The sequence below is a fragment of the Mangifera indica genome, chromosome 17 (genome assembly GCF_011075055.1).
Source record: "Mangifera indica cultivar Alphonso chromosome 17, CATAS_Mindica_2.1, whole genome shotgun sequence".
Classification (NCBI taxonomy): domain Eukaryota; kingdom Viridiplantae; phylum Streptophyta; class Magnoliopsida; order Sapindales; family Anacardiaceae; genus Mangifera; species Mangifera indica.
Window position 1 is genome coordinate 4,065,519 of NC_058153.1, and position 10,907 is coordinate 4,076,425.

At 36.4% G+C, this 10,907-nt stretch overlaps 3 protein-coding genes across 5 annotated transcripts; 2 read left to right on the top strand and 1 right to left on the bottom strand.

The window, feature by feature from the left end:
- The first annotated feature begins 686 nt into the window (after nucleotides 1–686).
- On the top strand, nucleotides 687–5,293 carry LOC123200095 (mechanosensitive ion channel protein 10-like). Of its 3 annotated transcripts, none has more exons than XM_044615206.1 (6): nucleotides 687–2,561; nucleotides 2,652–2,775; nucleotides 3,196–3,489; nucleotides 3,564–3,766; nucleotides 4,685–4,768; nucleotides 4,853–4,949. In XM_044615206.1, exons 1-5 carry the CDS (start codon nucleotides 1,183–1,185, stop codon nucleotides 4,737–4,739), a joined length of 2,055 nt encoding a protein of 684 aa, XP_044471141.1. In that variant the 5' UTR covers nucleotides 687–1,182; the 3' UTR covers nucleotides 4,740–4,768; nucleotides 4,853–4,949. The 3 variants fall into 3 exon arrangements, with proteins under 3 accessions (XP_044471141.1, XP_044471142.1, XP_044471139.1); XM_044615207.1 differs by having other exon boundaries at nucleotides 4,694–4,768; XM_044615204.1 differs by lacking the exon at nucleotides 4,685–4,768 and having other exon boundaries at nucleotides 693–2,561; nucleotides 4,853–5,293.
- A 1,255-nt stretch (nucleotides 5,294–6,548) lies between these two features.
- On the top strand, nucleotides 6,549–7,150 carry LOC123200077. The gene has a single exon (XM_044615184.1). The coding sequence runs from the start codon at nucleotides 6,640–6,642 to the stop codon at nucleotides 7,009–7,011; it is 372 nt and encodes a 123-aa protein (XP_044471119.1). The 5' UTR covers nucleotides 6,549–6,639; the 3' UTR covers nucleotides 7,012–7,150.
- A 572-nt stretch (nucleotides 7,151–7,722) lies between these two features.
- Nucleotides 7,723–10,907, bottom strand: LOC123200818 (replication protein A 70 kDa DNA-binding subunit A). The gene is made up of 2 exons (XM_044616211.1): nucleotides 10,304–10,907; nucleotides 7,723–9,642 (listed from the first exon to the last, which is right to left on the bottom strand). The coding sequence occupies exons 1-2, from the start codon at nucleotides 10,561–10,563 to the stop codon at nucleotides 7,899–7,901; spliced, it is 2,004 nt and encodes a 667-aa protein (XP_044472146.1). The 5' UTR covers nucleotides 10,564–10,907; the 3' UTR covers nucleotides 7,723–7,898.

Below are 10,907 nucleotides of genomic sequence, written 5' to 3' on the forward strand. Positions count from 1 at the left end.
TACCATATTCCCCTTATGTATTAAAAGATGACTAAATTAACTTTGATTTTATTATAATTATATTATTATTTATTAATTTTTTTAAACAAAATAACCTCATTTTCAATTAATATAATAAGTAATATAAAAAATATTTTAGAATAATTATACCCAAGGGTATTTAAGTAAAATAATGTATCAGTATTCTTTTATTATCTTAACCATACACAGTAATTATTTATACCTACCGAATTTTTATTCAGTAATCTTCTAAATAATTTATATTCAAGATAATTTTTAATTTTGATAATAAAATATTATCCAAACTAAATATCTACTAATAGTATTAGCTTTTCAAATATGTCCATTTTCTTTAATTACTCTATTTATTTTAAATTACGGGTATAATATTATTAAATCTAATCTTATGTTATTTAATTTTATATTAAAACTTGATAACCTACTCCTATTAAGACAATAGGAAGAAACCATTATTTATAATTTTTAATTATTTTACTAGAGTTAGACGTTTTTGTTGGAGTCTGTAACTTCTTGTTTAAAAGACAATAATATTATATATATTTTTATATATAAATAAATTATCATATTTTTAATTTTTAATTATTTAATAATATAATAATATATTATTATTTATATGCGAGTTATTATTATTTTTAAAAAAAGTCCTAGCCGGGAAGCACGAAAAATAGGATTGCGTGCTCTCTTCGGTCAACAGTTGAAGCGCCAAACTCAACGTTTGTTTTCTTTATCTGTTTGTCTTTGCTTCTTATTCCGTTATATTCATCTCTCTTTTACACACCAAACCATTTGTTCCGTTTGTTTCCCGAGAGAACACTCAGATTTTACTAAGAAACACTCTGAATCTCTGGCATTTGAATGACGTTCTAATCATCCGCCTTTTCTCTTTGTTTCTCTTCAACTTTCCTTCCAACCTAACCCTATCGTTTTGCTGTCTGTCGTCTACTTATCAACTTCTGCCGTCTCTTTCTATGATTCTTGTAATACGTTTACGTTCCACCTCTTAAGTTTAGAATCCATGGAAATTTTCTGCTATCTGGTTGCTCTCTGATTCCTGGAAAAATCAGCAATATAGTTTATGTTGTGAAACACGTGTGCTTTGTACATGCATAGTTCAGTGAAGGAGAAAATTAGGGTTTCAAGTGTAACGAAGAGTAAAGCGAAATGGAAACTGGAAAAGGCGTGTCTGAGAAAAAAGGGACCAATGCAAACGATGTCGTACTACACATTTTACATCCTGAAGAAGCTTCTTCTACTAAGGTGGAATCTTCCAATATTGAAGGAACAGAGTTACAGAATGTGAGATGCAGAGCGAAAGCATCCACATTTATAAGCTCACCTTCTCGAGATATTGTTAATTCGACTCCAGCTTCAAATAAGCCTCCTAAAATCCCAACTCAGTCTTTAACTCAGAGGAAGTCGCTTGCAAGATCCGAGTTTTCGAAGCCCAAATCAAGATTGGTTGAACCTTATAATCCCAATGATGCTAAAGTGGTGGAAGAAAAACCAGAGTTGGTGACTTCGAGCTCCCCCCACAGGAACTCACCAAAGGTTTCCACTCCAAGGGAGAACTTGAAATCAGCTCCTGTTACACCAAAAACACCTTTGATTGGAACTCCGGGAGAGGACGAGGAGGACGATGAAGATGTTTACAAGACTAGTCTGAAAGTGAGTGAAAAGAAGGGTAAGAAAATGAATTTTTTTGTCATAATTGAGTGGGTTTTACTCGTAGGTGTAACAGGGTTTTTAGTTGCTAGCTTAATAGTGAATAAATTGCAACACCGCATGATTCGGGGTTTAGAGCTGTGGAAATGGTGTGTGTTGATTGTGGTGATTTTTTGTGGTAGATTGTTCACTGGATGGTTTATGAATATAGTGGTTTTTTCGATCGAAAGGAACTTCTTGCTTAAGAAAAAGGTTATGTATTTTGTTTATGGGTTGAGGAGGAGTGTCAGAGTTTTTATTTGGCTATGTTTGGTTCTTTTAGCTTGGACCCTGTTGTTTAATCATGGAGTTAAGAGATCAAAAAAAGCTACTAAGATTCTAAATTATATTACTAGGGCTCTTGCTTCTTGTCTCATTACTTCGGCTCTATGGTTGGTGAAGACTTTGTTTGTTAAATTACTTGCTTCTTCTTTCCAAGCTACAAGATTCTTTGATCGCATTCAAGAATCAATCTTTCATCAATATATACTTAAGACTCTTTCTGGACCTCCATTAATGGAGATGGCTGAACATGTTGGGAGATCAAATACTCCTGGGCAGTTGAGTTTTATGAGTGGGAGAAAAGAAAATAAAGAGCGAAATGAGGAGATGATTGATGTGGAAAAGCTGAAAAAGATGAAGCAAGAGAAAGTTTCTGCTTGGACCATGAAAGGGTTAATTAATGTCATTAGTGGCTCAGGGCTGTCTACTATCTCAAATTCACTTGACAATTTCAATGACGAGGAGGGTGAGCAGAAAGATAAGGAGATTACTAGTGAATGGGAAGCAAAGGCTGCTGCTTATCAGATTTTCAGTAATGTTGCCAAGCCTCATAGCAAGTGAGGATATCTAATGTCAAAAAATTCGGCCATTATGCTTTATAATTTTCCTAAAATTTTCTTGCTGTTTTTCTCTGTTCACCATACTAGGTACATTGATGAGGAGGATCTATTGCGCTTCATGAAAAAGGAGGAGGTGGACAATATGATTCCACTGTTTGAAGGAGCAGCAGAAACAAGAAAGATCAAGAGGTCTACTTTTAAGAATTGGGTGGTAAGTGAGTTGCCAAATTGTGCACAAGTCTTCTTGGTATTTAGTTTCCCAATTATATTCATGAGTTCAGATAATCTCAGTACTTTAATCCTGATTTACTGTATTTCCTCTACATACATTTTGGTTTAACTTGGTAGTGCATCACTGAATCTGTGTTTGAGTCATCTAATACCAATGGAAGTTTGGAGTGATCAGTATATAAACACCACTAGATTATTTAAAGAAAGCTAAAAAACTGCTGCCAAATACTTTTTCCGTTCTGTTTGTTATGTCTAAAGTGTGATCTCACTTTATTGTTTCTCAAAAACTACCCTTCTACAGGACCTTGTTTTTCAGTCTGGTGAACTTGAGTAAAGAAGTTTAGAATCTATCCCTGATGATTTATCATGTATCCACTCTTATGAGCAGTTATTTTTGCAGGTTAAAGCTTACCTTGATCGAAAGTCTCTGGCACATACCTTAAATGACACCAAAACAGCCATAGAAGAGCTGAACAGGATTATTTCAGGAATTGTGATTGTTGTGGCCGTTATTGTGGGGTTGCTTATTATGGGACTTTTAACAACCCAGATACTTGTATTCATTTCATCCCAACTCTTACTTGTGGCATTCATGTTTGGTAACACTGCCAAGACTGTATTTGAAGCTATCATATTTGTCTTTGTGATGCACCCATTTGATGTAGGTGATAGATGTGTTATTGATGGAGTACAGGTAATTGCATGAACCTGAAATGTGTTATCTAATATTATTGGGTAACCTTGTTTGACACATTTGAACCATAATAGATGATCGTTGAGGAGGTGAACATTTTGACAACAATCTTTTTGAGATTTGACAATGAGAAAATATTCTATCCCAATTCAGTTCTAGCTACAAAACCCATCAGCAACTTTTACCGGAGCCCAGAGATGAGTGATTCTGTGGAGTTTTCTATTGATGTTTCCACGTCATTGGAGAAGATTAAAGCTCTAAAATCTAAAATAAAAATGTAAGTCTACTCTTACTCTCTGGTCTTGTATTATGAGATTTAAAGTACATATTAGGTACGAGTGAAAACATTATTTCAAAGATTGTGTGGCTAAAAAAGCCTAGGCATGTGTTATTGGCATGATCGTTTCATACAGATATGGGTTATCAGCAGTTGGCATCTAGGGAAGACTTTATTTTACTTTTCTTGTTATTAAGTACATGGTTACTTGCAAGTTTTCAACCAGTCGTGAGACAGGATTAACAGCTTTAGCATCTGTCATGATGGATAGTAGTAGCTGTTGATGTTCATACAGAAACTCACTCTGACTCAGCTTGTGTGAAACTTAGGCATACTAAATTGATGTCTTGAAGAATCTGTGCACCCCTCAAGAAGCAAAGCTGAATAGCCTGATACAGATAACTTCCCTAGATATTGGTCACCAGTGTCCTCTTTTTTTTCTTAGTTTTTGTCTGCCTTTGCAAGTTAACTTATACGGAGTTTGCTTTAATCAAGTAGCAGTCACACAACACTGGCATTTCCAAGTATGATGCTTTTTTTCTTGTAGGTCTTGCAGCATGACTTATTGTCAGGCTGTGGTTCTTAATTCAATCATGGTACCATGGAAACCAGACCTAAACCGACCCTTGAACAAATTTACTGTGACATAAGTTTATTTACTACTGTATTAGTACATACTAACTGATTTTCTGCATGATTCAGATTTTCAGTGGCAAAGATCGCTGTTTGTTATACAATCTATCTTCGCAATATTTTTTGCAAAACTGTCTATTGTAATTGAATTTTACCATGTTAGCCGATCTTCACTACACCACAGTTAATATTTAATCACTTAATTGTCGAAATTACCCTAAGTTCTTCAACTGAATTTCTGTTTGTCAATTGGTTAGCCTTTGATCTTGAACATTGAATGTAAAGAATGTGCAGGGTGTTTGATTTAACCTGGGTCTTCCCTTCAGATCTTTACAAGTAGTCTATCTCAATTCATAATTTCACATCAAGGTTAATGCTGTTGTTCTATTTGTTTCATCTTTTCTCCTTTTTCATATCATATTGAACAGTGAAGAGTTTGTTCTGGAACATCAGGTACTTGGAGAGCAAGCCGCAACACTGGCGTCCGGCTCACAATGTAGTGGTTAAGGACATTGAGGATGTGAACAAGATGAAAATGGCTCTCTTTGTTACACACACTATTAACTTTCAGAATTATGGAGATAAAAACAGTAGAAGATCCGAACTAGTCCTCGAACTAAAGAAAATATTCGAAGAAGTTAAAATCGGATATCATCTTCTACCCCAAGAAGTTCAGGTCAGTTATATCTCTGTTCCACCACTTGCAAGGTGATCATCTTTATTGACTACACTCTTCCCTGTACACATTCAGACTCAGAGAGACTACCTCTTATCTCTTTTAAGTGTAGCACCTAACTTTCTTCAATATTCTCCATTCTCACCTTGCTTTCATTAATAAGGACATAGAAAAGAAAACACCATAACAATATCAATAGAGAAATTCATTATCTGTCAGTTTATGTTTATTTTTGTTTGGATTAAGTTTCCATAGTTGGGTTATGGGTGCTGCTTTTCTTCATTCCCTTGGCCCCTTCATATTTTAAGCACGGCTATTTCTTTCAGTTTACATACAAGTGATTACAGAATCCTTGTCAATGGTGGACAATGAATTTAAGGTTCAATTCAGTCGGTTTTTAGTAGATGCTGACGAGATTTCTATTATTATTTATGTATTTATTAATAAAATGGATTGGGATGGTTTGAATTATTAAATTACTTCAAATTAACTTTTTAAGGGGGATCGGGTCAGCCTGTAGCACAGTACAGACCCTTATTGGCATGTACTGTGGGACATGATTTGTTACCATAGCTAGCCATGTCAGGCCCATTGATCATATGGGTCGTGTTGAGGCCTTGGGGTAATGTTTATGGTTAGTTTGACACACACGTTAAAAAATATTAAAAATTTTAAATTAATTATAAATTATAAATTATAAAAAAACTATAATTTAGTTGGTTGGTTTACCAAAGCATACAGACCCATCTGCAAAAGGTTTATAAAAGCATACAGACCCACCTGCAAAAGGTCCATAAAGGTCTAACTCAAGGGGTTTTGGACTGTGCTATAAGCCCTTAAATCCTACTGAGTTGAGCCGGTCTATTAGGCCCCGTGCAGTACAAGCATTGCCATCGCTACTTTAAATCATATTGACTTGAATTTTTATTTTTTTTATAATAATAAAGAACCCTATATGAGTTAGATCACCCTTTTAAGAAGGAACTTTAGCAGATCAAACCTCAAGTACAAAACTTCAAGTATAATGATCATTCTCACAATCATTATATTAGATATATTAAGAATTTAATTTTAAAATATCATCGAAAGAGGTTTAAACTTTTTATGCATAAAACCTCTCTATTATCACTCCAACACCTTGAATTATACTTTGTATTAATCATTTCATTCGTATAAGCAATTGAATTTGGCTAAATTCTCTTCCCCTTTTTGGGTTCCTGGTTCAGGTTTGCGGAAATGTAATCTTTTCAAGACAGGCCCAATATGAGTTAAACAAACCTAGGCCCATACTAATATAGCCCTGAAACCTGGTTAGTATTAGCTACAGACACACGTGGCATCCAAATTTCAAACTTGATGGCGATTGGACGAATGGGATAACCTTATCCAACCTTCCAGACAGAGAAAGCGCCACGTGGGACAAAGATAAAGTTGCAAGCCTTTCTAATATCTCAATTTCCCACCTCTCGTTACTCTCCCACTTCTATATTGATTTAACAGTTAAACGAGTAGCCAATTGAAGAGGAAAAAAAAAAAAAAGAGAAACATAGAGAAGAAAGGATAAATGGCTTCAACTTCAGCTGTTTCAATGGCTTTGCCCTTAACTCAGGCAAGCCAAAAGAGGGTGCCCACCTCTGAGACCTTTTTCAAGCCAATGCCAGTGAAGTCGTCAAGGGCAATTCCGGCATCAAAATCCAACGGCAGGTTTGAAGTCAAGGCTTCTTCTTCTTTCAAGGAGAAGGCTGTCACCGGATTGACAGCGGCTGCACTGACGGCTTCCATGGTGATCCCGGAAGTGGCCGAAGCTGCAGGGCCCGGAGTTTCCCCATCTCTCAAGAACTTCTTGCTCAGCATTGTAGCTGGAGGTGTTGTGCTTACTGCAATTGTTGGCGCTGTGATTGGCGTGGCCAATTTCGACCCCGTCAAGCGGAGCTAATATATTCACCACTTTTATGTGTCTGTTTAATGCTTTCAGCTATGAACCCTGTTGTTTGTTTAATCTGTGACTGTAATTTGGCAGAAACCTGTGAATTCTGAAATTTCTATTTCATTTTTCGCATTACAATTGATCATCAGACTGCTTTTTTCACTACATACCATGATACTCAAATCGTATCAAAATTAAATTTTTTGTATTATACAGTAGAATAAGCCATTTAAGAAGTAAAATTATAATATTTTTATAATATTATAAAATTTCTCTTATACATATGATAATATATATCATATCATATAATATATTTATTGTATCATATTATCGTATCTAAAATATATGGTATTTTGTATGATTCTGATGCCCCTCGTCTCTCAATACAAGAGTAGAAAAACAATAGAGTAAATATATTATGAAAAACAGAATCTTAACTTCATCTGAGGATACTTTTGAAGTGCAGCAAAAGCTCCAAATAAAAAAAAAACCAGGAATTTCAATTCTTGCACCATCGGTGATGGACTCTATTCTTTTAAGCACGCTAATATAATATTCAGAGCATTCCCAGCCTAACATGCACTTAATTTAAGTGATCAATAAAATTATGTATACATATTTTTTAATATATAATTAAATACACAGTCGATGTGTTATTATATGATTGGATGATTTTAAATTAACGATAAAATAACATTAAATGATATAACAACACCTCAATTGTATACTCAACAATGTGCCCGGGTATCATTGCTCTTAAGAGATTGCAGAAAACACATATTTCTACTGAGTACCAAGTGGCGCCCAATAATGCTGATCAATTTCACATGAATTCAAAGAACCAAGACAATCACCTTTTATTTTTAACTGGATAAAGCTCCTACACCTCAAATCATTTACCTTGGTCTAAAATCATTCACCTTTTGAGTCTTTGATATCAAATCAAGAAGGTACCTGCTTTCGGAAGAATAATTCAACTGGTCGGCTTTAATAACAGTGATCTTCACCCGCTGCTCATCTCCAAACATTTCCTCTTTGATCTTAAGCCTGAATAGGTATTGGTTGAAGACTCTGCTCCTTATTATCTCTCCAAATCTGGTATCATCCTGCAATTCATATTTCAACATGTACAATTCCTTAGCTGGGCAGCCCATGATTTCTTCACCAGATTCCTGAAAAGCTGTTACCCAAGTCAAACCAGTCTGGTCTTGAATCTGGGCCTGGAGTAGATATCTGTAATCACATTCCTCGAATTCTTGATTGCACCTGTCACATCGCCATCTGTTTCCGGAATGTGTCACTTTCTTATTGCACTGTCTATCTCCAATCATCAATGGGCAAGCTGTATAACAGAAAGTATCTGATTTAATAAAAGTTAAGAATGCCCTCACAGTGACCCAGTCAGGCTTCTCAGATCTTCCGAGACCTTCATCTTTGATCTGAGCAACAGTTTTGCGTATTTCATTTTTAGAACCTGCCGACAGCATTTCTCCAGAAATGGACACTGAAGCAGTATCCTTTCCCCCTCGATCAAACCACTGTCTCAGGTCTTGAGCCTCGGGGAATTCTGGATTTATAAAGAGCTGAGTTGAAGAAATTGTCCCAATGGATTTCCCACTGAAGTCATTAACCTTTCCAGCTTTAACAGCTAAAACAGGGAAAAAGCCAACATCAACCATCTCTTGCAGCTTTTGACCTTCCTTACTGCAGAAATCTCCCCAAAGAGTTAACTCGATACTCCTACCAGATCTGTCCTTCAGATTCAAAATTCTTCTCTGAGTTTCCATGCCATTCTTCCTCAAGATAGGTACTGAAGGGTTCACAGAAATCACAATACCAATAACATCAAGTATAGCATTGTTCTCAGTATTCTCAATTTCACTGATGGATCTGAAGAAGAACTGCTGTCTCGGTATTGAACCATCCTCCTCAGGGCAAAGATCCACAGTTGAAGTAGCCTCCAAAAATATCTCCCATTCATTCTTCAAATGGTTAAAATTCTTCTGTGCAGGTTTCAAACTGCCTTTCGAAATCAGATAAACTTTACCAACCTCAATAACATCGTAGAAGCGGTCAACAACAGCATTAAAGCAGGTCACTCTTATTTCCCCTCCATCAGAGTCAAGGAGGTCAAAAGAGAAGACCTTCCCATCTCCTCGGGCATTATTGTAGCGTCGGAGATCTCCCTTAGCAGTCACTCTTGCCTTGATAGCCCACCGGCCTTGATAAGGATTCAATGCAGCTATAGGAATGATTCGTGCCGGTGCCTCATTCTTCAATATTGGACCATGATTTCTGTAGTTTGGAGGTGGTTCATATGATGGCTGAACAGTGGGTCGAAAACTCTGTACATTATTTCCAGGATACGGAGCCCTAAATGTGCCAGAATTTGTTGCTCTGAATGTACTGGTATTTGGAGCACTAAATGTTCCAGGATTTGGAGCATTACATGTGCTAGGGTTTGGAGTGTTAAATGTGCCCGGCTTTAGAGCATTGAAATTATTAATCCGCACCGGGTGCTCTGAGTTGCCAGTTGGAATTGCTTTTTGAGTTGTTGAATCAGATTCGGTAAACATTTTTGGATTCCCAATGATTTCATAGTCCAATATAATAGTTTCCATGTTCAGCACAACAATAATCCTGCACAACAAGGACAAAATAGTGAAATACAAATTCAAGATACAACCCATGATAAATCAAAGAAAGGGGTGACTTTTCCAAAGATTTCATGATTCAATAGGCCTCTGAATAATCAATCATTTCCAGAAACACACATACAAAGTTCTTTATTCTTGCTGCTCTTTATCTTCGTACAACCTAAACAAACTTACTCAACCTCCACAAATCCTGACACAATAAAGTGCTGAACACAGAAAAAATAACATGTCTAATTTGTGTGTTCTTTATCTTTGCACGAATTTTAATAAAAAACAACCTTCCGCACTAAATAAATATAGCACACTTCATAGCATGAACGAATAACTAGTGTCCTTCCTAAATTAGAAACGCGAAAAGGAGCAAGTTAAAACTACCATGCAAGACACAGAGAAAGTGACGGTAAGTGCCAGATAATAGCAAGAAGCAAACATTACATATAAACTACTTAGTCTATGTACTAAACCTAGACTATGATTCCAGTCATAAACACTAGCTTCACGATTTATGCTGCTTCACGACTTATGCTTGTGAAATGAAACCACTATTTTATCAAAAAAAACTGCTTCCAAAAATATATTATTACGAAGCTAATATATAAAGCATCGACTAATGAAGCATAAAACACGCAAAGCGATTAACATACTTGCGATTTTGAACAGTGCTGCAGATATAATCAATCAATTGAACAACCGATCCTATCTTGACCTGGCCAGTCTTGACTCGGTCGTTAAGCTGAGTGGCAAGCATCGCGTGCTGAGCAGAGACAGAGTCTGAGATCAAAAACCGATACCTCTCTTGATTGCTTCCAATCAGCTTTATATCCGTTACCTGAACCAGCGGTTTCGAGTTCACATCTCCGCCATTTATGGAGGCAATGGCGTTAGGCGTCAGATTGATAGGCATCGTCAGATTTCAAAAAAAATAATTAAACAAGTAACTGCGTGGAGAACAGAAGGTAAGGAGGAAACCCTAGATACGGAAAATGAGAGAGATAGAGGAGGAAAATTTTGAAGATAAGGGGGAAACCCTAGATCTGATTTGAAATTTTTGTTTGGATAATTGAGACGAGATAAAGACGCAGAGCAGCGGTGGCGAATGGAAACGAAATTCGTAGGAAAGTAATGGCGCGCTGTTAAGGCCCGCAGATAACCGACTTCGAATTTGACCGCTTAGCAGGCTTGGAGGTTTTTTAAACTGCGCGCTCACTCTTCTAAAAATGCACTCACGGGGAGCCCCCGTCCAGTATC

What these genes read in the sequence shown, in the direction of transcription:
- LOC123200095 (XM_044615204.1), top strand. Translation starts at nt 1,183, where the DNA reads ATGGAAACTGGAAAAGGCGTGTCTGAGAAAAAAGGGACCAATGCAAAC. An exon ending in CTACTTTTAAGAATTGGGTG is followed by an intron (nt 2,776 to 3,195) that starts GTAAGTGAGTTG and finishes TTATTTTTGCAG; the next exon opens with GTTAAAGCTTACCTTGATCG. An exon ending in CTAAAATCTAAAATAAAAAT is followed by an intron (nt 3,767 to 4,852) that starts GTAAGTCTACTC and finishes CTGGAACATCAG; the next exon opens with GTACTTGGAGAGCAAGCCGC.
- LOC123200077 (XM_044615184.1), top strand. Translation starts at nt 6,640, where the DNA reads ATGGCTTCAACTTCAGCTGTTTCAATGGCTTTGCCCTTAACTCAGGCA.
- LOC123200818 (XM_044616211.1), bottom strand. Translation starts at nt 10,563, where the DNA reads ATGCCTATCAATCTGACGCCTAACGCCATTGCCTCCATAAATGGCGGA. An exon ending in AGCACTGTTCAAAATCGCAA is followed by an intron (nt 9,643 to 10,303) that starts GTATGTTAATCG and finishes CTTGTTGTGCAG; the next exon opens with GATTATTGTTGTGCTGAACA.